Source organism: Chiloscyllium plagiosum, unplaced genomic scaffold (assembly GCF_037043375.1).
Source record: "Chiloscyllium plagiosum isolate Xiang-an unplaced genomic scaffold, Cpla_swu_hap1 HiC_scaffold_14, whole genome shotgun sequence".
NCBI lineage: Eukaryota > Metazoa > Chordata > Chondrichthyes > Orectolobiformes > Hemiscylliidae > Chiloscyllium > Chiloscyllium plagiosum.
The window spans coordinates 15,400,825-15,426,886 of NW_028270152.1; the positions used below are offsets into that span (position 1 = coordinate 15,400,825).

Consider the following 26,062-nt stretch of genomic DNA (forward strand, 5'->3'; position numbering starts at 1 on the left):
TGACAAATCCAGTCACAACGTCCTAAAGGGAATTGCTAACACACTTGGAAAGGAAAACTCAGCAAGGCCATGGGGAAAGAGCAGGGCCAATGGAGTCGCTTTTCCAAAGAGCCAGCACAGGGGACATTGGGCCAAATGGCCCCCACGTGCCATTTAAGATCATAGAATCCCCTATACCTTCTGAAGAGTAGCTCACTCCCCTACCTTACCCCTGTAACCCTACATTTCCCATAGTCAACCCACCTAACTATTGGACTATGGAGGGAAACCAAAGATCCGAGAGGGAAACCATGCAGACACTGGGACAACGTCTATGTGGAGTTTGCATAGTCGCCCGAGGGTGGAATTGAACCCAGGTCCCTGGTGCTGTGAGGCAGTGGTGCTAACCACTGAGCCACTGCGCTGCTCATCCCTTGCACCATTGTACCTTGTCCCTCACATGAAGCAAAGAGGGAAATGCCACAATGATTGTCAATTTAATAAACAATTTTATTCCCCTTACAAAGTTTGATAGGAACCTTTGGAATAATTCCGAATGAGTTGCACAGATGCTCATTGCCAATGCACGACCTGAACATTCTCTGGCAAAGGCCTGGAGATATTTCAGCACTAAACCCGCAGGTTACACGTGTAACTCCTCAAGACAAGCGGCTCAGCCTTCTTCAATCCTTCTGTGAATGGGCCGTGATCTAGTGACAAGCTGAGCCATTAGCAGATTGCATGCCGAGGATTTGAAAGCTTGCCAAAAGTTAGATTACTGCAACCCACCAGACCCTTTCACTCCTCTTCAACTAGCACAGTGTGTGGCCTCAATAAACAACACTCCTTTTCGACCTCCCAGCTCCCAATCTCTTCACAGTTACCTGACCAGTGATGGCAAGCAAATACTGACAAATAAAAGCAATCTTCATCTGGACTGTTTTTCTGGACTCTCTTTGGAAAGTGGGAAGTGTCAAACAGTGGCTTGCATTTCACTTTCAAGCTGTCAGAATTCCTCACTCGAGCGACGCTGAGGCAGTAACCACAGGACAGGGGGTTTTTGATTCAGAGTCTATAGAGCAAACAGGAAAGGAGCACAATACTGGGCACAATAGCAGAGGCTCAGCTTGATACCATTATAAAACATCGCAGCTTTTCTTTATCCTTTCTGCTCCTACTAATCACACTACATCTCCCATCACTTGCAGAATACATCACTTGTGTAAACAAGAGCAAGTCAGAGGCTAAGGGGCGACCTTATGGAGATTTACAAAATCATGAGAGGTATGGATACGGTGAATAGTCTTTCCCCCAGGGTGAGGGCATAGATTTAAGGTGATGTGGAGGAGCCTGATGTTGGAGTGAGTTAAAAATCATAACACCAGGTTATAGTCCAACAGGTTTGATTGGATGCACTAGCTTTCTGAATGTTGCTCCTTCATCAGGGAGTTGAGGAGTATAAGATCATTGCTCTAAACTCTGTCTTACGATCTTATACTCCACAACCACCTGATGAAGGAGCAACGCTCCGAAAGCTAGTGCTTCCAATCAAATCTGTTGGACTATAACCTGGTGTTGTGTGATTTTTAAATAGGTTTAAGGTGAGAGGGGAAAGAGTTAAAAGGGACAACTTTTTCATGCAGAGGGTGGTGCGTGTATGGAATGAGCTGCCAGAGGAAGTGGTGGAGGCTGGTACAATTACAACATTTAAAAGGCATCTGGATGGGTATATGGATAGGAAGGGTTTAGAGGGATATGGGTCAAGTGCTGGCAAATGGGACTAGTTTAATTTAGGATATCTGGTCAGCTTTGGCATTTGGAACAAAGGGTCTTTTTCTATGCTGTACATCTCTAGGACGCTAGACTTTCCCCAGAGGGCTAAGCTTTATGAGAAATTAGAATTGAATAACATGTGTCACAGGGCAGCATTGCCCGTCAGTACTGCCTTGTGTGAAAATGTGAGTGAGCAGCTTTGCCCTCTAATGTGGGCCCTGGAGCATCTTTTTTAATGCGTTCAGGTAACTGATTTGATTTGATTTGATTTATTGTCACATGTACCTGAGTACAGTGAAAAGCTTTGTTTGCGAGCAGTACAGGCAGATCATAGTAAGCAAGGACATACAGATCATCAGGTGAAAAAGAAAATACAGACAGAGGCATACAGGTTACACTGCACAAGACAAGATCAACGTTAGCAAGGTCAGTGTTATTTTAAGTTAGAGAGTCCATTCATCAGTCTAATAACAGCCAAGAAGAAGCCGTTCCTGAACCTGCTGGTGCATGTGTTCAAGCTTCTGTATCTGCTGCCTGATGAAGAGGTCGTAGGAGGGCATTACTGGGGTGCAATAAGTCCTTGCTGATGCTGGCAGCCTTTCTGAGACAGAGAGCTGTGTAAATGGATGGGAGGTTGGCTTCCATGATGGTCTGGGCTGTGCACACCACTTTCTGTAGTTTCTTACGGTCCTGGGTAGAGCAGTTGCTGTACCAGGCCGTTATGTACCCAGACAGTGTATGTTCTATGGTGCACCAGTAAAAGTCGGTGAGTGTCCTTAGGATATGCCCAATTTCCTGAGCTGCCTGAGGAAAAGGAGGCATCGTTGTGCCTGCTTAACCATCACATTTACATGGGAAGACCAGGACAGGTTGTCTGTCATCATCACCTCTAGGAACTTGACACTCTCCACCCTCGCAATGGCTGCTCCATTGATGTAGATGGAGAAGTGTTCTCCTCCTTTCTTTCTGAAGTCAATGATAAGTTCTTTCATTTTTCCGACATTGAGAGAGAGGTTGTTATCGTTGCACCACGTCACCAAGCCCCCTATCTCTCTTCTGTGTTCTGACTCAATGATATCGTTTGATACCGTCCTACTTGCAGTGGTGTCATCAGCAAACTTGTAGACGGCTTTCATTCAGAATTGGGCAACAGAGTCGTGAGTGTATGAGGAATACAGTAGAGGGCTAAGAATGCATCCTTGGGGGCTCTTGTGTTGAGTGTTATCGTGGAGGAGGTGCAGTTGTCAATCTTCACTGATTGCGGTCTGTGGGTCAGGAAGCTGAGGATCCAGTTGCAGAGGGCAGAGCTGGGAACAAGGTCTCTGAGTTTTCAGATTAGTCTGGAGAGGATTATTGTGTTGAGGGCAGAGCTGTAGTCAATGATTTAGGTGTCCTTGTTATCCAGATTTTCCAAGGATGAGTGTAGGGCTAGGGATATAGCATCAGCAATGATCATATTGAATGGTGGATCAGGCTCAAAAGGGCTGAATGGCCTACTCCTAGTGGTTACGTTTCTACACAAATGCCCACATGCTGCTGTCTATTGCACGCTTCTCCCCAGTGCCAAGGCTGCTCCGGAATGGGATGAAGTCATTCAGCAGGATTGTGAACCAGTCCCACAGAACCACAACCCCAAGTGTAATGTCTAGCAGGTGGTGTGCAGCAGAACAAGCAGAGAGTGTGGAAGTTACCGCATTCAGCTGTGCAGATCCCACAGCACCAAGCCATTAATGTGTGTCTGAATGTTTCAAACTGTGCCAAGTGATTCTTGCTACTCAGCAGAGCTCAGATTGTGTTACACCAGGGCTAAGACTTAAACTTCTTTGTAACTCTTAGAGAGATCACGTTATAGAAGAATTATCCCAAGCTTGTAGAAACAAGTCTGAGAGTAATGATAGTCAGGATCAGTGAGGATTGCAATAATTGAGTTAAGGCCCAGTGCTCTGTTTCTCGATGGCAGTACGCTCACCATTCAGAAGGCTGAGAGTTCAAGTCAGACTCAAGAAAAGGTAAATGGGTCTGAAATCCTTGGTTGATCTCTCTGCAGCAAAGCGCAGTGACATTCTAGTGAGCTGCCTAGCTTGAAAGGAGGTGAAAGTTTGACCTTTCAGCCTCCAACCATTTCTATTACACAGTAAAGCAACACTGTTTGTATGGAGATGTCAGTGTTGAGTCAGGAAAGAGGGAGAAAGAGAGGCAGAGGCAGAGAGAGAAAGCTTAGTTATTCTCTCAGAAGAACTGGATGGAGAGACCTCAATTAAGCAGAAATCGGAATGTTTTTCCTTTTTTTTTCAGAATTGCTTGGGATTTGCAGTTCAAGGAATGTGAGGGGGGAAACATTCACCTCACCTGCTCCCTTCTCATCCATCCCCTTCAGCTGGAGGTCTAACTACAGCTGGGAAGGAATGGGACTGTTCAGGCCCACTTCCAGGAGCAATGTCACCTCCCTCCTATATTCCCCAGATATTCCATACACTTTGTTGGGAAGTCCAACAAACCCATCCACGCTGATCAGTGAGACATTGGATGGGGGTGAAGGGGAGGGTGGGTTGGAGACAGAGAAAGGGGGGGGGTAGAAGATATACTGTCTCTCTCTCTCTCTCACACAGAGAGAGACACAGAGCCAGAGACAGGAGTGTTGAATATCTGGAACTCCTACAGCCCAATGTTAATTCACTCTCAAAACATTATATAAGCAATAGCAGCCCCTTCCCCCTGGAGCCTCTGTTCAAAGCACAGTTTACGAAACTGGGAAGTTCACTAACCAGCCTTTATAGCTACAAAAGGTTTTATTACAGATTCCTTACAAGGATAACTGCTGCCGGTGTCTCTTCGATCCATTCAGTAAGTCAGGACTGCTGTGTGGTCTCAAGGTGAATGTAGTATTTAAGACCTCAATTTCAGAGCACTCTTGGCTGGGAGTTCAAGTGCAAAAGTACAGATTTTTAAATGATAGATTTGATTTGCTTTGATTTTATTGTCACATGTACTCAAGTTCAGGGGTACAGTGAAAAGTGTATGATGTAATCACACAAAGTGCCATCTTAGGCACAGCTACCTAGGTACAGAATCTTAAAGAACAAGGTAGAAGGAAAGAACCAAGTTAAAAGTCAAATATTACAGTCATTATATTATAGAGTAAAACATAAGTAGTTTAGAAGTTACACAATGCAGGCCTTCTTTCGATGGGTCAATTGGATCAGTGAGCAAGTTCAGAGGGCACAAGAATAAACTATATAAATTATGCCTGAAGTCACAGGTAAACCTGAACAAGTAAAAGGTGACACATTCCCTTCACTGTGTATTTCTGGTCTTAGAGATTGAACACACTTGTACCTCTAAGTTTATCCTAATGACATGGTGCCTAATTTCACAGCAAACAAGGCAATAGTCTGGCTTCTTCACAAATTCAGTGAAACTCCTCAGCTTCTCAGTCCATTGGTGACGAATTAATGTTTCGACTCCTCTTCTTCTGAAGAGGTCACGGAGCCAAAGCATCTACTTCTCTATCCATGGATGCAGCCGGAGCTGCTGAGTTTCTTCAGAATTCTCTCTGTGCTTGTTGGAGATTCCCACCTCGTCGACCACTTTAAACTTTGACAGACATTTAGGCAATCACTTGATGCCCTGACACGAGGCAGCAGTGAACTAGAAAGGCTGAAACTGATGATAAGCAGCTTCCGTCGCCCTGAAAAGGAGATTGGTGAGCTGGTTGCATTTTTGATTGCAATCCAATGGCTTCCCTGCTCATTGGTACTGGTGCCAAGCCACAAAAAGTGACCACATTGATTGGGACCCAATTGACAGAAAACCTCAAGCATGCACAGGCAGAATGAAGTAGTTGCAGTCAACAGCACATCCTGAGAAATGTTTACTTGACTAATCTCTGCCCAGCAAACAAATTCTGTTCTAAAGACCAATCCCCAAGGTGCTCCGAAAATTGATTTGCACATTCGCTTTGCCAGCCTCACCAAACTCCCAGTGGCTTCATTTTTTCTGCTGGTTACCAGTAACAACATCACATGTCAATGCAACACCTTCAAGTACTCTCAGGCATTTCGCAAGACGACAATGCTGGGCACCAAGTTTCCCAAAGCAATATTAAGGCTGCTGAGTAAACTGTAGACCAATAAAGATAAGTTTTGAGGAACATCAGGAATTGGGAGGCAGAGAGGCTTAGGGAGGGAACTCCACAGAACAATCCCGTGCGGCTACTGTGAAGAATTCATGCTGTCCATGCCAAGATTTATTCCTTGATCAACATCATTCAAGGTGTGGGGGTGACAGTGTTGGACTGGGGTGGACAAAGTCAGAAGTCACACAATACCTGGTTACAGACCAACAGGTTTATTTGAAATCACAAGCTGACTTCACCTGACGAAGGAGCAGTGCTCCGAAAACGTGTGATTTCAAATAAACCTGTTGGTTTATCACCTGGAGTCGTGAGACTTCTGACTTTGAATATCATGCAAAGCAGATGACATGGTCATGGTCATGTTGCTGCTGGTGGAAGATTGCCAGTGTGCAAACTGGCTGTTGTGTTTCGAAAATCAACACTGGGTAATGCTTCAAAAAGGGTTTTTATTGGCGATGAAGTACGCTGGGACATCCTGAGGTCATGAGAAGGTGCTACGTAAATACAAATTGGGCTCCTCTGAGCAGAGCCACCTTAGTTTTAACCAGGAGTGTGTGTAGAAAGTCTCAGCACCTTGCCTTTGTGGTGTGAGAAATCTCAACAACTTAACGCCTGACCTGTTCAAAATCGGAGTCTGATCAAACTAGAGATGCAGAGAGTTGGCTACTGACAACAGGTTTGGCAGTTAGCCTGAATACAGAGACAATTTATGAGAAATATTCCAGCTTCCTAACAGCTCTGGCCCAACCCACCCATTAAAAAAAAATTTGTAAATTGACAGACGTTTGACACATTTTTCCAGGTATAAAGAGGCTATAATTTGACCTGAAAAGACCCAGGGCCCAGATTATTTTCCAGCTTTGACTGAGCTTGTCAGCCTCTTGAGATGAATTAATTTCTCATCCTCTCTGTTCCCCACTCACCTTCCCCTCTTCTGCCTTACACCAACCCTCTATCACTCATCACTGGGGTGGCATGGTGGTTCAGTGGTCAGCACTGTTGCTTCACAGCACCAGGGTCCCAGGTTCAATTCCAGCCTCGAGCTACTGACTGTGTGGAGTTTGCACGTTCTCCCAGTGTCTACGTGGGTTTCCTCCGGGTGCTCTGGTTTCTTCCCACAATCCAAAGATGTGCAGGTTAGGTGAATTGGCCATGGTAAATTGCCCATAGTGCTCAGGGATGTGTAGGTTAGGTGCATTTGTCAGGGGTAAATATAGGGTAGGAGAATGGGTCTGGGTGGGTTACTCTTTGGAGGGGTCAGTGCGGACCTGTTTGGACTGAAGGAGAAAGTGAGGACTGCAGCTGCTGGAGATCAGAGCTGGAAAAGCGTAGCAGGTCAGGCTGCATCCAAGGAGCAGGAGAATCAACGTTTCGGGCATGAGCCCTTCTTCAGGAATGTGAATTCCTTCAGGATTCCTGAAGAAGGGCTCATTCCCAAAACGTCGATTCTCCTGCTCCTTGGATGCTACCTGACCTGCTGCGCTTTTCCAGCAACACATTTTCAGCTCTGTTGGACTGAAGGGCCTGTTTCCACTCTGAAGGGATTCTAATTCTAATATCCTGCAGACTTATTCCCTTTCCACCGACTCTCTATTCATCCAGCCACAAGGGACATCATATTACTCACTTGTCAAACTCGAGACCCCCTGTGGTTTATGTTACTCTTTCATATAAAATTCGGTCTTTTCTGACATCCACCTCATGCTTTGGGGACAAGATTTTATCCCATTACGACACAGAAGATCCTGAGAGAACTTGGTACAGTGGATGCTGAAAGAACGTTGCCCCTCATGGGAGAAGCGAGAACGAAGAGACACACCATTTTAAAAAGAAAAGGCTCACATTTATGATGGATAGGGCAGCACAGTGGTTAGCCCTGCCACCTCATATCACCAGAGACCTGGATTCAAGATGGCGGCAGAGTAGCAGTACGGAGGTCCTGTTTGGGGCTCATCTGCTCTGTCAGCTTTTACTTTTTGTTTTAACCTTTGTTCTTTTTCTTTTACTGGTTTTTCTTAGTTTTATCCATATTATGTGAGATGCGGGTTTGTGCAGTTAGAGGAGAGCATCGCTGAGGAGATTAAGTTAGCACAAGGAGGTCGAGCGCAACATGGTGGCCAGAAATGTCCCCAGTGTCAATAGACTCTATGCCCTCGACATAGCCAGAGAGGTTCTATCTAATAGCAGTCATTCTGACCAAGGGTGAGAGCAGGAACAGGCAACCCAAGGCAGCCCGTGCAGGTGAGAGTGGGTTCAGGCAGCTCAGGGGAGACTGCAAGGGAAGAGAACAGGAACAGGCAAGGGGGGAGGGTCAAGCCCTTGTGAGGAGTGTAGGCCCAGCATGGCCAGGTGCTTAGGGACTGTGGTGCTGAACTGTTGTTATCTGTGTTTTTGTTTTTGTACATTTTAGTAAGAAGAACTGTAATGGTTAAATTTTGCAATTTTTCTTCATTTTTCTGCTTTGTAACAAGATACTGTATCTAGATAACTTGTACCTAAGATGGTGCCGTGTGTGGAGACTTGTAAACTTTTCACTGTAAGTCCATGTGTCAGTAACGCTAATTTAATTTGATTCCACCCTCGGGTGACTGTCTGTGTGGAGTTTGCATGTTCCACCGGTGTCTGTGTGGGTTTCCTCCGGGTGCTCCGGTTTCTTCCCTTAGTCCAAAGTTGTGTGGGTTAGGTAATTGGCCACGCTAAATTGGTGCGTATTGCGCAAGCCAAGTGGATTAGCCATGGTAAATGTGGAGATAGGGGGATAGGGTCGGGGTCTGGGTTTGGGTTCGGTGGGATGGTCTTCGGAGAGTTGGTGTTGACTCAATGGGCCAAATGGCCTTTTTCCACACTGTAGGGATTCCATGAAATGCCATCTCAGAGAGCCCCTTTGGAATTTCCCTTCCTCAGAGAATAGTAGAGGTGGAGCCAATGAATATTTTGAAGCAGAGGCACATTCTGGACTAATGGGGAGTCAAACGGTATCGGGGGTAGGCAGGAATATGGAGTTGAGGCCACAATCAGACAGTAATGATCTTAATGAATGGTACAGCAGACGCAAGGGGCCAAATAGCCTATTCCTGGTCTGTGAGACATACAAAAAAGCTTTTTGTGATCAGAAACTTGGGCCCTGTTAACTATAGTTGAGAGTGTGTTGCTGGGAAAGGACAGCAGGTCAGGCAGCATCCGAGGAGCAGGAGAATTGAGGGTTCAGGCATAAGCCTTTAGGGCTTATGACCGAAACGTCGATTCTCCTGCTCCTCGGATGCTGTCTGAACTGCTGTGCTTTCCCAGCAATACACTCCCGACTCTGATCTCCAGCACCTGCAGTCCTCACTTTCTTCCTGTTAACTGTAACCTCCACCCTATTTGTCAACTCTCCCACTTTTCAACAGTTTCTCTCATCTCAGTGTGCTTTTTGGTGCAAGTCAATGATTTTCTGAGGTTTTAATCCTATTTCACCAAAACCACAAATGTACTGAAATAACTCTGCAGAGCTGAGTATCCCCTCACCAAGACATCTTTTAATTATGCGCAGAGAGTTCTTGACAATGATCCAGCTCCCTCGGAGTGAGTAGAACCTCTGACCCTCCTGTTTATTTTTTTTTTCTTCTTTTTTTTTTTAACACACAGGCTGTAACCAGCCAGTGAAACAACAATCCCCTAATGAGAACTGAGTTATACCTGAAACACATTATGTGCATCAGGAGTTTAACAATCAGTCCTCACTAAAAGGAATGCCAGTTAACAAACTGGCTCAATAATTCAGCCAGTTCAGGAATCAGGTTTACCCTCCTGTTTATATCCATCAGCCAGCGCTGCCTGATTGGACCAGATTAACAGCCCCAGACAGGGAACTCAGATTCTCAGAGGTCCATTTGGCTGACCTTGTGGTGTGAGTAGTGATTGTAACAAGTACTTCTACTCCTTTCCGAACCTCACCATTGACATTGAGGTTTGTCGCACCTCCTCCTCCAACAAAATCTTTCAGAAGACCAAAGCTGTGGCAGTCCATACATCCACCCATCAATTTTCCCTCTCTCCTGAAATCAACAAGTTTAACATTCCTTCTCAATTTGCATGTCTTTTCGATTCTCATTCTAGTTTCCACAACCCCCTTTCCTGTTTTTGCAAACTCCTCCAATCTCCCTCTCCCCAATCTCTGCACTTCTCCAGTTCTAGCCTCTCACAACCTTCCAGCATTGATCGGAGGTCTCCAGCAATTAAAGATTCACCTCAGGGCTGCTACAGACAATCCTGAAGAAAATTCATTCTGCACTAAATAATACACTCGGAGTTTCTTTCATTGTTTTTGCACACATTTTGAACACAGTTTATAACTATCTTAGTTAGTTCAAAAAAAGGGATGTTTGACCTAGAGATAATTGGAGGTGGTACAGGCAACAAAACCAGTAGAAATTCATTTTGACAAAGCTGTCAATCCTATGCACAATCTCAATATTCACCACTCCATCACTGGCAGCCAAACCTTTACTGTTCAGGTGCTAGGCACTGGAATTCTCTCTTTAAACCTTTCTGAAACTGTTTCCTTTAAAGATGTGTCTTCAAACCTGACCTTTAGATCCAGCATCACCTACAACACCTCACATCCTTCCAACAGCACTTTCCCATGCAATCACTAAAGTTAGCTCAGTTGGCTGGATGACAGACTGACGCCCACAGTGTGGGTTCAATGCCCACACTGGCTGAGGTTACCTTGAAGGTCCTTCTCAACTTCAGCCCTTGTCTGAGGGGTGCTGACCCTCAGGTTAAACTCACCACAAGTAGTGTCTCTCCAGTGACGGAGTAGCCCTCTGGGGCAACAGTGGCTGTACTGATTAACCCTCTTCCTTCCTCAAATCTCTAAAGTCCCAGACACACTTCCAGGTGAAGCAGCGATTTCCTTGTATATTCTTCAGTCTTGTCTTTCGTTTACACTGCTCACAATGGAGGCTCCTTTCTGTTGAGGAGACCCAACACTGGCAGGATGACCACTTCACGGAACACCTCCACTCAGTCCACAAGCATCAACCCACTTCTAGTCACTGGCCATTTTAATACATCCCACTTTCACACTCACATTCTGTCCTGGATCCGCTGCACTGTTTCGGTGATGCCCGACACAAGTTGGATCACCTGTTTCTAGTTTAGATTAGATTCCCTACTGTGTGGAAACAGGCCCTTCGGCCCAACAAGTCCACACCAACCCTCCGAAGAATAACCCACCCAGACCCATTTCTCACCTTAGGCACATTTTACAGCCTCCTGAACTCAATAGGGAAATCGACAACAACTTCAGACCACAAACTCCAAGCTTCACTTTAACAATTTTCTTTTCCTCCCAGTGTCGGTATCTTGTTTGTGTTTTTGCTTTCCAGGAACAGCTGACCTATATTCTACTATTAACACAGGCTGTTGATACATACACTGGCAGGTTGCGACAGGGAGACAAACAATTTATAGAAAGATAGTGAGAGTTAAAGTAAGTGGGCACAAAATTGGCAAATTTTTATGTTGGAAAATGTGACATTGTTAATGTTGGAAGGGAGAACAAACCAATAGATTATTATTTAAATGCAGACAAACTGCAGAAAGCTGCAACACGAAGGGACTTGGGGTCTACTTGTGAAGCAAACTCAGAGCTAGGCACACAGGGACAGCAGGTAATCAGGAATGTCAACCCTTATTTCAGGGAGGTTTGAGTATCAGGGTAGGGAAGCCTTACTGCAACTGTACAAGGTGCAGGTGAGAGCACATCTGGAGTACCGTGGGCAGATTTGGACTCCTAACTAAAAATATATTATTTCAATAGAGACAGTTCAGAGGAGCTTCACTGGGAATGATTCCCGTTATGGAGGCTTTGTCTTATGAGCAAAGGCTATTCAGGTTGGGACTCTGGTCACTGGAGTTTAAAAGAGAGAGGTGACCTCATTGCAACAAATAGGATTCTTAATGGGATCGACAGGGTAAATGCTGAGAGAACATTTCCCCATATGGGAGAGTCTAGGACCAGACAGCATAGCCTGAGAATAAAAAGGCACCAATTAAAGACTGAGATGAGGAGGAATTTCTTTAGTGTCTTTGGAGCACTTTGCCACAGAGCTGTGGGAGGTAGGGTCTTTGTGTATAGTTAAGGCTGACAGAGATAGATTCTTGATTAAAGTGTTGCTGGAAAAGCACAGCAGGTCAGGCAGCATCCAAGGAGCAGGAAAAAAAAATTTTTTAAAAATTCGACGTTTTGGGCAAAAGCCCTTCACAAGAATAGAGGCAGGGTGCCTGCAGGGTGGAGAAATAAATGAGAGGAAGGTGGGGGGTGGAGAGAAAGTAGCATCGAGTACAATAGGCGAACGGGGGTGGGGATAGAGGTGATAGTCAGAGGAGGGTGGAGCGGATAGATGGAAAGGAAGATAGGCAGGTAGGACAGGTCATGAGGACGGTGCTGAGCTGGAGTGAGGTGGGTGAAGGGGAAAATGAGGAAACTGGTGAAGTCCACAGTGATGCAATGGGGTTGAATAAATCAAGATAGATTCTCGATCAGTCAGAGAACCAAGGGTTAAAGGGAAAGGATGGGAAAATGGACATGAGCAATGTCAGATTAGTTAGGTGGGGGAGGAAAAAAAAAAAAGAGGGGTGTCATTGCCAAGCAGGAGATGAGTGACCCGCCCACCATCACCACCACCTATGCCCCCCCCACCTCCCCGCCGACCCATCCCGTCCCCGACTGTTCACAGTCATCACCGACTGTCGATCAGAAGTGGTTGTACTCACATGCAAGTCCTTGCCCGCCCAGTTGCACTCTTCCCTCCATTCCACAGGGGCTGGCCAGTAAATCTGTAAGAGAAACAACCACAGTGAGGTCAACTGAGCAACAGCCAGTCAGGTCAACACCACCCCCACCTGGAAATCCACAGCCAAAAGCTTCAGAGCAATCACTTACACAGTTAAAGCCAACCTTTCAGTATTACAGGAGCACACGGCTGGCAGACGTTTAACCCTTAGGTCCCCAAATTCACCGGAATCCGCCACTCTACTGTGTTTATATGTCTCGCTAGCAACACGCAGAGTACAGAAATGGTAGCAACTGGGTCTGCACTATTCACTGCAGTGACCCATATAACTATACAGGAGAGAATGTATCAGTTAGGATTATATTCACTGGAGTTCAGGAGCATGTGGAGAGACAATCAGATTCTAACAGAAAGATGCAGAATGTTCCAGGTGACCAGGGAGTCCAAAACCAGGGTCAGGGTCTGATAGGAGGTGGATAGGAGGTGGTCTTTCAGCCTGGAGATGAATACATGGATTGGAGATAAACGCATGACAGTCTCATCATTCTGTGGTCAAGCATGGAGCACATTGAGTAAGCAACAATCCCCCATTTACCTGCAATGGACAGATCAGCCTTTGCCCCTGTAAGATGGGCAAGACCATTTCTACACATCGGCCAAAGGTAAAGATTAGATTAGATTCCCAACAGTGTGGAAACAGACCCTTCGGCCCAACCAGTCCACACCGACCCTCCGAAGAATAACTCACCCAGACCCATCTCCCTCTGACTAATGCACCTAACACTATGGGCAATTTACCATGGTTTCAATTCACCTGACCCTCACATCTTTGGACTGTGGGAAGAAACCAGAGCACCCAAAGGAAACCCACGTAGACACAGGGAGAATGTGCAAACTCCAGACAGACAGACAGACAGACAGACAGACAGTCGCCCGAGGATGGAATTGAACCCGAGTCCCTGGTGCTGTGAGGCAGCAGTGCTAACCACTGAGCCATCGTGCCACCGCTAAGAGGAGCAAATTGTACCAGGAGCTCCCCCCAATAAATGGGTAATATCTATACAGAGGCTGCTTTTCACAAAGGGGCATGCTGGTTTAATGGTTAGCCCTGCTAAGTCAGTGCCAGGAACATCAGTTCAATTCCAGCCATGTGACACTGTCTGTATGGAGTTTGCACATTCCTCTAGCTCCTCCAGTTTCCTCCCACAGTCCAAAGATGTGCAGGTTACGCAGATCAGCAGAGTGAAAATATGGGGCGGGTCTAGGTAGGATGCCCTCCAGAGGGATTGGTGTGGGCTGAATGGCCTGCTCCCACACTTTAGGGATTTTTACAAATAATTTTACGACCAACAAGAAACCTACTATCACTTCCAGGGTGTCAAAAGAAAGAAATGACTTGCATTCATATAGCACCTTTCACAATCTCAGGACATCCCCAGTACAAGGTACTTTGTGAACATGGAGGTGTGCTCATTACAGTTTTGGAAAAAGTGCAGCAGCCAATATGAGGAGAGCAAGATCCCACAAACAGTCAACTTGAGTGAACCTGAGAATCCGTAGTAGTGAGGGTCGAACATTGACCATGGAGCACACCTCTGGCTTTTTTTGATTGATGCCAAGGGATGCTTTAAGCCCAGAGATAGACTGCTTTTCTTAGGGTGGCACAGTGGCTCAGTAATTAGCACCACAGCCTCACAGCACCAGGGACCCAGGTTCGATTCCAGCCTCGGGCGACTGTGTGTGTGGAGTTTGCATATTCTCCCTGTGTCTGGGTAGGTTTCCTCCCACAGTCTAAAGATGTGCAGGTTAGGTGAATTGGCCATGCTAAATTGTCCGTAGTGTTCAGGGATGTGTAGGTTCGGTGCATTTGTCAGGGGGTAAATATATGGTAGGGGAATAGGCTGGGTGGGTTACTCTTTGGAGGGGTCAGTGTGGACCTGTTGGACTGAACGGCCTGTTTCCACTCTGTAGGGATTCGATGATTCAGTTTAAGCACCTCCTGAAAGATAGGTCCCTCAGAACCAGGTCTGGACTGTAAGCCTGGGATGACATTTTGAAGTTATTTGGATGAGAAGTTGTAACCATGACATTGTTAATTCACAGGTGAGAGAGAGAGAGAGCTACCAAACGAGTTATGGCTTGTTTCAGAAAATGCTGCTAAATCCGTTCAGTCAGGTTAATCAGTCACTTTAATTAGCTGGGAACTGAAATATACTAAACAGCATTACATAATAAACCCAAGGGACTGCTTTAATTCACTAAACATCCACGTTGGTGCAGTGATGAAAAAGTGCTTCATTGAAATGCCTACCAAGCAAGGCCATGAATTTCTCACAATAATTACTGCCTCAAGTTGGCAACGAGTTTGCTTTCTGAGAATACGCTCTAATCTTATTATTTTCTGTCAAAATACATGATGTCACAGTCAATGAGAGAAGCCATCTGGCTTACCAACTCAGTGAATGATAGAACAAGCTTTCTGGCAATAAATAAAATTACTTCCTCCAGCCCCTCCCTTGAGGCTTTTCACAGTCGTGTGTCCTGTGGGCTGATTAGGTCAGACCAGCATAGCAATCCCAGTTTGGCAATACTCTGAAGATTGAGCCATAAGATGTGGAGGTAGGATATGCCATGCAGTCCATTGATTCTGCTCCACGTTTTTGAACGAGATCACGGCTGATCTGATAACCCTCCTTTTCACTTTCCTGCCTTTTCCCCAAACCCTTGATTCCCTTAAGTGATTAAGAATCAATCAGCCTCCAACAAACCTTAATGACCCAGTCTCTACTGCCTTCCGCAGTAAAGAACTCACAACCCTCAAAAAAAATTCTCCCGCATCTCTGCCTTAAATGTGCAGCTTCTTACTCAGAGATCATCTCCTCTGTTCCTAGACTGTCCCACAAGGTCTCCCACAAATGACAGCATGTAGTCTGTCATTTCCCCTGAGATTCTTGTATGTTTTAATAAGGTCAGCTCTCTCGCTTCAAAATTCAAAAGTAGCGTCAACTATGGTTCAGTGGGTAGCACGCGGGGTCAGAAAGTTACCGATTCACATCCCTCCTAATGGGCTTCACAATACCAACAATAACGGTCTTATTTAAGATAGAATGGATTGGTTCTTGAATGGTAAGAGGGTCAAGGGTTACGGCAGGAGAATAGGGTTGACAAACTTATCGGCCATGATCGAATGGCAGAGAGCAGACTCAAATGGGCCAAATGGCCTAAATCTGCTCCTATATCTTATGGATAGCTTCAAATGCAAGGATCACGTGGATCCCATCTCTCGAACCCCTCCGCAGCCTCTGAATTGGTACGCTCCCCATCAAATTACTTAATCTTGAATGAGTCAAAATTAACAAACATATGAATGAGAGAAAGTAGGCCATTTGTCCCCAGGAATCTTTTTAACCAGTCAGATCACAGCTGACCTCTCAGTTTTTGAATATCACTTTCATATATACACCTGATCATCTTTATTTCCCTTGCCCAACAAGAACTGACGTACTGTTGCCTTTGCAATATTCAATGATTCTGCTTCCACCTTCTGAGGTGCACAATGTTTGACTTATTTTGTCACATGTACCTACATATAGTGAAAGGTTTTATGAGCAGTATGGGCAGATCATAGCAAGCAAGGACACACAGAGTGCTTAGCACAGGAGGTGCACAGAGCAAGGGCAACATTATTGGAAGTTAGGCAGGTCCATTCAGCAGCCTAATACCAGCAGCTCCAAGCCTCAAAGAAAACCACTCTCCTCATCACCTTCCTAAAAACGTGGCTGCTAAATTTTAAACAGTGCTCTCTAGTTCTGGATTTACAAGAAACAACATCCTTGCCACATTCACTTTGTCAACCCAACTTAAGTCTTTGTTAACTCCAGTGAAAACAAACCTAGTAAGTCTGACCTCTCCTCAGAGGGCAACCCACTCATTACAGTTATCAATTTACCAAATGCTGTTTGGAGTACCTACAATGCATTTATGTCCTTCCTTAAATAAGGAGACCACTATACTCCAGATGAGGTCTCACTAATGCCCTGTATAGCTGAAGCATAACATCTTCACTGGTAAATTCAAATCCTGTTAGAAAATAAGGATGGTGCTTGATTAGCCTTCTTAATTACTCACTGTAGCCACATATAAACATTTGGTGACTCATACACTAGGCTATGTCTGCATCTTTGAATTCTGCAATCAGTCAATGTTTAAATAATACTTACTCTTTTTATGAAAAAAGAAGAACTTTCATATTTCCCACGTTGTACTCCATCTGCCAGATTTTTGCCTGCTTACTCAACTCATCTAGATCCTTCTGTATTCTGCATAACTTATTTTCCCACCTATGTTAGTATCATCTGCAAACATAACTACTGTGCTTTCATTCACCTCATCTAAAATCGATTTGTAAAAAGCTGGGGCCCCCACACAGACCCTTATCTAGGTCAACTCCATTGTCACATACCGTCAATCTATAAGAGACCTATTCATTGACCTCCATTGCCAACCGGCCAATTTTCTATTGATTACAAGCATGTTACCCTCCATACCATTCGATAATGCTTTTCACTACAGCTTTTTACGTGGAACATGTCAAAAGCCAAGTACAATATGTTAATGGCCTCCTCTTCATCCAGTGTCTGTTACTCCTTCAAAGGACTGCAATAAATTGGTTAAAAAGGATTTCCTTCTTGCAAATTCGTACTGTCTCTCCCTGATTACCTTGGGTGTTTCCGAGTGCTTAGCTATAAACACTTCAACTCTCAACTCTAACAACTTTCCGATGACAGACACCAGTCAATAGCTTCCTGTTTTCCGCCTCCCTCCCTGCTTGAATAGAGTAATACATGCTACTTTCCAGGCTGATGGAACATTTCCAGAATCTAACACATTTTGGAAACTTATGGCCAATGCATTTATTACCTCATTAGCAACCTCTTTTAAAATCCTCGAATGAAATGTTTCAGGAGCCAGGATCTTCTCAGTCCACACAGCCATCAGTTTCCCTGGTGATTGCAATTTCACCAGTTGCTTTCACTTTTCGATTTACAACTATTAGTGGAATTGTACACTCCATAGTAAAGACAGAGGAAATATATTTGTTCATTTCATCTTCTGTTTCCTTACTATCTGCTATTTTCTCCAATAAAACATTAAATTGAAGGAATCATCTCTTAAAAACAAAATGCGGGCAGAGGATGACCTAATAGATATGTTTGAAATGCTGGAAGTTTTGTTTTAGGGTGGATATGAAGGGAACATTTCCTCTGGTATTGACAAGTGAGCCAAAAGCCGTCAATATAAGACAGTCATTAAGAGACCCATTGGGGTATTCTGAAATAAAAACTATTTCACCCAGAAAATGGAGAGAAAATGGCAAACTCACTACCATAGGAAGGTAATGAAGGGAATAATATTAAAATGGTAGATATGGGCACAATTACAATGTTTAAGAGACATTTGGATAAATACATGAATAGGAAAGGCTTGGGGGGATATGGGACAGGAGCAGGCAGGTGGGATTAGTTTAGTTTGGGATTAAGGTTGGCATAGACTGGTTGGGCCAAAGGGTCTGTTTCTGTGCTGTATGACTATGACTATGAAAGGGACATAAACAAATGAGGGAGAAGAGCAAAGGAGGGTTACAATGGTGGATTTAGATAAGAAGAAAAAAAAAAGAGGGACAAGTGGAGTATCAGTATCATTGCTTGGCCTGGATTGTTGTAACTGTGCCTTTATCCACTATCGTCCTACGGACTGTTAGTACACGGGGTAAACCCCTCTGCTAATTTAAACCAGCCACACAGAAAAGATGCACCCCGTGCTGTCACCTGTTAAAATTCAAGAGGCGAAGAACTATCCCAGAGGGAAGTATTTGAAGTAGCAATCAACAACTTTATTTCTTTAAGTCTAACAGAATATTAACCAACAATTATTTACAACTCATTTCTCTTAAACTATCTTCTACCTCCCCCTCTATAATACTGGTCCGATAAAACAAAAATCCCAATTGCGATTTAGAAAAAAATTAATCACATTTCAAAACCAGTCAGCTCTGCTGAGTTTCCTCTGTAGATTCTCTCTCCAGGTTGGTTTCTATGCTCTACTGAACAAACTTCTTCCACAGACAGGTACCTTTGAGAGCTCTGAAACTAGCAGCCTACATCTGTTGGTCTTTTGATAGTTCACCTTGCCACTCTGGCTAACTGTTCAAAATGTCTGGTATTTGTAGCCTAAAACATTGGATCATTTCATTGGTTTTAATATTATCAAAGTTCTAAATTCAAACTTGATTGGAGTTTGGGGCATAATTTAAACCGATTGGCCAAATCTGATTTTTGTTTGTCTCATGGCAACCCAGCTACTCTAGCTGTTTTGACCAAATGTTACATTATTACCTTGTTCCGGACTCTGTGCTTCTCCAAGTCCTTGCTAGCTTTTCAACTCTCTTAAAAGGTACGGGGGGGGGGGGGGGGGGGGGGGGGGGGGGAAAGAGAGGGGGAGGGGGGGGGGGGTTGGGGGGAGGGGAGGAGGAGGAGGATGGCGGGGGGGGGGAAAGAGAGACTGGAAGAAAAATGAGGCTGGGAGGGTTTTCAACTCAACACAGAAGGCATTGCAGTGCTGCCTGGTACCAACTCAGACATCAGCTAAGCTGCATGTCAATCAAATATAGGATCATTTCAGTGAATGTACTCACTATCGCCCATCAGCTTGGTTTTGATTCGCAGTGGAATTCAGCCTCATGTATCAGACTGAACAGCTACCCGAGAAACTAGGTCAACCACACCCCAACCATTAAACAGAGAGAGAAAGATATCAGGGTAATGCAGAGTTGTTTCAGCTGGTTACAGGATATTCCACATGGGAATCACACAGAAGAAATGAGAGTCTGGTCACTGTGTATCTTGGAGGAAGGAGAGTGTTTATTTCAATCTGCCTTCCCCATCCTTCCTCCCCACCTCTCAACATTCACTGGCATCACAGTCCTGAACCAAAAAAAAAACACAGCTAATGGGTTAATTCATTGCAATCAGGGCCTGATGCTTATGGCAACAGAAGTCTTTGGGCTGCCACTTTGGCCTGTAAAGGAACACCACGTTCTCATCAACGTGAGGCAACAGTACACTCAGGAAAGTATGCACCAGTTTAAAGAAATCCTTTCACGTGATGTGGTCACTGAGACATAGGCCTGGAGTTGCAGACCCCTACCAGCACCCAAGCCCCCAGGCTGTTTCAACGGTAATGTGATCAGGGTGAAGGTGGCAGGGCTAACCGCCCACTTGTGGTAGTGCCACTTCAAGCTAAAGGAAGGAGGCCAGCTGGGATTTTCCAGTTCAGGTTCCCTTAGGCACTGGAGGCCAGTTGCTCCAACTGGAGGTAGTCTCTAATCAGCAGACCGGGACAGGGGAAGGAGTGACAGTTTTTCAGGCTGGTGTAGACATTCTCCCTCCACAGCTGGATATAGGAGAAGAAACATACAAATACACACACTATGACACACACACTAACACATGGGCACTCTAACATACACACGCGCACAGATAGACATGCTGTTTCATTGACACTGTCCTATTCCTTTCAAGCTGAAAGGCCTCTAACTGATCCTCCAGATTTTAGAATCTTCACTGGATAGCCAACCTGTCTCCAGGTTAGATAAAGAATGTCTCCATTAAAAAAAAATTGAGTGACTGCTGCATCCACCCACCTTCATTCCAGGGGAGATCGGAATGCAGAGAAGTTCCTCCGGGTCACCAGATGAAGAATTCAGCTCACAGAGCGGATCTTCAGATCAATGTCCTGAGTCTGTTGATGTGGCCAAGCTGAGCCTGCTTTGTAGAGGTGGGTTTCTCTCATCCAGGGCACAGGGGGAGGAAAATAACCTCAGGGTCCTGCTCCCAACTTTGGCCAAGAAACCCCACTGAGTGTATCCTAACAGTCAGCAAGGCCAGGGTTAGTGAAGCAGCTCATCAGCACAAGCCTGTGTAAGGAGTCCATCTGTCCAAATGCAGCTGTTTTCATCCTCCAGTCAGGAGGTAGATTGATTCCTTATAGTATGGAAACAAGCCCTTTGGCCCAACAAGTTCACTCCAACCCTCCAAAGAGTAACCCACAGACCCATTCCCCTACACAATATTTACCCCTGACTAACACACCTAACACTATAGGCAATTTAGCATGGCCATTTCACCTGGCCTGCACATCTTTGGACTGTGGGAGGAAACCCATGCAGACACGCAGAGAATATGGAAACTCCACACAGACAGACAGTCACCCAGGAGGGAATGTAACCCAGGTCTCTGGTGCTGTGAGGCAGCAGTGCTAACCACTAAGCCATCATGCCACCCAAGGAATCTAAGCTCCACTTGATCATTCATCCAGGCTCACTCTTCAGGGCATTAGAGAAATGGAGCAAGAGAAAGGGAAAGGGAGTGTGAAAAAGGGGAAAGACAAAGAGAGCACATTAAGATCATAGATCATAGAATCATTGAATCCCTACAGTGTGGAAACAGGCCCTTTCGCTCACCAAATCCATACCGGCCCTCCAAAGAGTAATTCACCCAAAGTCGGTTTGTGAAATTGACGTCCTGTCATGGATATTAAAAAACCCATAAAAGTTTTGAAAATATTTTCTGCCATGTTTTCAGCAGTGTTTCTTCCTCAAACCAAAAGGCCAGCATTATCCCCAGTCTGACTGGTGAATAAAAGCTGTTAGCAACAGATGAAGACAGCAGGGTCTAAAAGTATCTCCATTGATGTGAACCCCTGAGGAATGTCCTGAAGAAATGATCATGTAATCCACTTCAAGTTCTTCCACTGGAGTGAGGCGCCCGTCATATAAACTCCCAACCAGCTTCAAAAGTGGCTTCAAAAAGGGGGAGCCGGGGGAATAAAAAGGTTGTGGAGGAAATTGATGGTTTTGATCAAGTAGATTATTCCCAGGAACTGAACCAAAACTTTCTAGTTATTCTGCCAACAAGTGTTACAGAAGTTTTACTACCCCTTGGCCATTCTTATTGTCTCCTTCACATCCCTAATTGGAATGTAAATCTGTAATCTCATTAATCAGAAGGTCAGCTCCTTGTGGAGTAAAGTCCTCAGACTTGCTGGATATACAGCCCGCACCTGATCATTACTCACCTTCTTGTCATGTTTGCTGATGTTTTCCAAGTTGAGAGCGATGAGGTAATTCTTCGATCCCACAAATAATTTGCCTCTCTCCTCATCCAGCAACAGTGTGTTGTAACAGCAGGAATAATTCAGCTTGTAGGTGACAGCCCCTCGAGATACTAGATCTAAAAAAAAGACCAACGTAGGGGTCAGCTTCTATGTCAAAGACAATTAGCACCATGCTTTCAAATAGCATTAAACACTCTTTCTTTCTTTTGCACACCCATTGTACCTTATTCTGCTCATTGAATCTGTGATCATGGAATAATGCAATGCTGCATATTATTTGCATACTATTTCAGAAAGGATTTTATGGCCTTTTATCTAAAGAGGTTTTAATATAAAAGTAGGGGAAACTTGCTAAAACTAGGGTATTAGTAAGTCCAAACTGGAGTACTGTGTACAGTTTTTGCTCATTTATTTACAAGGATGTTGCTAGGGTTGGAGAATTTGAGCTATAGGGAGAGGCTGAATGGGCTGGGGCTGTTTTCCCTGGAGTGCCAGAGGCTAAGGGGTGACCTTATAGAAGTTTATAAAATCACAAGGCGCGAATTTACCCAGGTCTTTTACCCAGGGTCAGGAAGTCCAAAATGAGAGGGCAGAGGTTTAAGGTGAGAGGGGAAAGATATAAGAGAGACCTAAGGAGCAACTTTTTCAAGCAGAGAGTGATGCATGTATGGAATGAGCTGCCAGAGAAAGTGGTGGAGGCTGGTACGATTATAACATTTAAATGGCATTGGATGGATGTATGAATAGGAAGGGTTTAGAGGGATATTGGCCAAATGCTAGCAAATAAGGCTAGTTTAATAAGGATATGGATGAATTGGACCAGAGGGTCTGTTAGCATGCTGTACATCTCTACAACATTACTTCGGGAGGGATAAACTTACATTGAAATCTTTCTGAACTGCTTCCAATGTTAAGCAGGTTTTTTTTTAAATTCATTCACAGGATGTGGGGGTCACTGGCTAGGCTGCCCATCCCAAACTGCCCAATGGGCAGCTAAGAGTCAACCACATTGCTGTGGTCTGGAGTCACACGTAGGCCTGGAATCACATGTAGGCCAGACCAGGTATGGGTGGCTGTTTCCTTCCCTAACGAGCATTAGTGAACCAAATGGGTTTTTCCTACAATCAACAATGGATTAATGGTCATCATTAGATTCTTAATTCCAGATTTGTAAAAGTTTAATCCAAATTCCACCACCTGCCATGGTGGGATTTGAACCCAGGTCCCAAGAACATTATCTAGGTCTCCAGATTAACAGTCCAGCAATGATGCCCCTCGGCCAGTGCCTTAAACGATGTTCTATTGAACTGTTCCTGCTGCTGCACGAACCTCCAAGATCAGTGGACCCTCTAAACAGCTAATAAACATGGCTGGAGAATATTTCCTCACATTCATGACTTGTATTGATAAACAGGAGACACAGGTGAGGTACTTGTCAGAGAATTCATAACCTCTGACCTGCTCTTTTAATCAGGACAAGTCCAACTTAGTTTCTGGTCAATATTAATCCCCAAGATATTGATAGTGGAGGATTCACTGATGGCAATGCTATTGAATGTCAAGGACAAGCAGCTAAATACTCTTACTGAAGATGGTTATTACCTTGCACTTCTGTCACACGAATTTTACTTGACAGTTATCAGCCCAACTCTGAACTTTGTCCAGGTCTTGCTGATTATGGACACCATCTAATTCCATCTCTGAGGAGTCATGAATCATATGAAATATTGTAACCAAAGTTTTATACAGCGCCAACATAACCTACTTGCTCAAATAATCTATGCCACAGCTGATAAAGGCAAGTGTCTCATATGTTTTCTTTCTCTCTATTAACCTGTCCTACCAGCATCAGGGATCTGTGGTCAAGCACCTCAAGATCCCTCTGTTCCTGAGCTTCCTAGTGTCCTGCCATTCATGGAGTACTGCCTTGTCTTATTGTTTCTTTCACAGTGCCTCACCTCACATTCACCCAAGTTAAATTCCATTTGCAAATGATCTCCCCATCTGACCAACCCTTCTGCTTCTTCATGGAAGCTAAGACTTTCCTCCTCACTATTAACCACCCAGCCACCTTCATGTCATCCACAACATTCTCACTTTTTTATTTATTCATTTTGTGGGTGTTGCTGGCTGGGCCAGCATTGATTGCCAGTCCCTAATTGCCCCTTGAGAAGGTGGTGGTGAGCTGCCTTCTTGAACCGCTGCAGTCCACTTGCTGTGGGTTGATCCACAATGCCTTTCGGGAGGGATCCAGCGACTGTGAAGGAACGGTGAGATATTTCCAAGTCAGGATGGTGACTGGACCAGCGGGGAACTTGCAGGGGTCGGTGCTCCCAAGTACCTGCTGCCCTTGTCCTTCCAGATGGACGTGGTCATGGGTTTGGAAGGTGCTGTCTGAGGATCTTTGGTGAATTTCTGCAGTGCACCCTGTGAATAGTACACACTGCTGCTACTGAGTGTTGGTGGTGGAGGGAATGGATATTTGTGGATGTAGTTCCAATAAAGCAGCTGCTTTGTCATGGATGGTGTCAAGCTTCTTCAATGTTTTTGGGGCTGCACCAATCCAGGTAAGTGGGGAGTATTCCATCACACTCTTGACTTATGCCTTGTAGATGGTGGACTGGCTTTGAGTAATCAAGAGGTGAGTTACCTGTCACAGTATTCCCAGCTCTTGTCTGCTCTTGTCTCCAATGCATTTATGTGGTGAGTCCAGTTGAGTTTCTGATCAATGATAGCTCCCAGGACATTGATAGTGGGGGATTCAGTGATGGTAACACCACTGAATGTCAAGGGGTGGTGGTTAGATTGTGGCTTATTGGTAACGGTCATAGCCTGCCATTTGTGTGGCGAGAGTGTTATTTTCCACTTGTCAACCTAAGCCTGGATATTGTCCAGATCTTATTGCATTTGGACAAGGGCTGCTTCAGTACCTGAGGAGTCATGAATGGTGCTGAATATTGTGCAACCAATGCACAATATCATTAATATACATCATAATCATTAAAAAAAAATGCTATGCTGACTACCCCTCATCAAAGCTTGCCTCTCCAAATGGAGATCAGTTCTCTCCTTTAAATTTTTCTTCAATCCTTTCCCCTACTACTGACATGAGACTCACCAGCCTGTTATTCCCCAAGTTATCTCTACCACCCTTCTGGTAAAGTAGGACCACATTAGCTGGCCTCCTGTCCTCTGGCATTTCCCCTAGGGCCACAGAGGAATTAAACATTTGAGTCAAAGTCCTTTTAATTGTATCTTCTGCCTTCCCCAGCAGCCTGGAATACAACTCCAAATGGGCTTGGGAATCTGTCCACTTTTAAATCCACCAAACCTTCTAATACGTCCTCACTCCATCTGTCAAACTCTTCAGTCCTTCATCTGTACCTGCATCCTCCTCCGTGGTACAGAATTCAAGAAAACAGACTGTGACGTCCTTGAGAGCTAAAGCATTCAGCACAGTGCTAATGGATTCTGAACGAAGGGATAATTGCTTGGCAACAACATTTTGATTGACTCCTGACTAACGATGGGTTGTTTGGGGCCAGTCACTCTACCTTCTGTATGGAAGTACTAAAATGCCCCCTGTAACAGCTAGTTGTCTTCTACTCCATGTTTATAAAGCCCTTGCTGCCTTCGAATAAAACCCATTGAAAGGCAGTGAAATCCTCAACAGGTGAATAGTTGCACCAGTGTGCAAATAACCTCACATGCGCAGCAAACAACTACAAAACAATTGAAAGGAAGAGAAGAAAACAACTTCTCAAATGGTCTGGTCCAGACTGGTGCTATTGAACTGTCTCGCTGACCTTTTCAACCCTTAATATCCAGGTCTTGTCTTGTGTTAAAGAAGAGGCATTTTGTAGATGGGAAATATCATTGTCTTTAACCAATGCCAATTATGAAATATAAATTGCAATCTTCAAAAGTAAAGCTCCTTACCTTTAGAATACAGAAACCAAAAGTTTTCAATCACAAATTGGAGACTTTGGACTGTTTGACTAAATCTTTTCATATTTAATAGGCCTCAGGGGACTTCATTTCCAGTGCACTTTCCCAGTGAGTGGCAGTAACTAGCAGCCGTAATGAGGAGGACCCCAGGAAGGGATGGCTGATGGGCAGGTGAGATGCGTCCTTAGCTGGGCATTACTTACGGGCCTCAATTGTGGGATGGGAAGACCATCCAAGAGACTTCATCGGAACAGATGGAAGGAAACCCCAC

The 26,062-nt window shown here is 44.8% G+C and overlaps 1 protein-coding gene across 4 annotated transcripts in view; it reads right to left on the reverse strand.

Moving 5' to 3' along the window:
* The window catches only part of sema3b (sema domain, immunoglobulin domain (Ig), short basic domain, secreted, (semaphorin) 3B), a 378,357-nt gene that overhangs the window by 108,459 nt on the left and 243,836 nt on the right, over nt 1–26,062 (reverse strand). For all 4 annotated transcript variants that reach the window (XM_087994087.1, XM_087994085.1, XM_087994086.1 and 1 more), the window contains exons 3-4: nt 21,805–21,959; nt 12,650–12,712 (exon numbers count right to left, since the gene is read on the reverse strand). In XM_087994087.1, the coding sequence (XP_087850213.1) occupies nt 12,650–12,712; nt 21,805–21,959 (218 nt within the window). The remainder of the gene's footprint in view (nt 1–12,649; nt 12,713–21,804; nt 21,960–26,062) is intronic.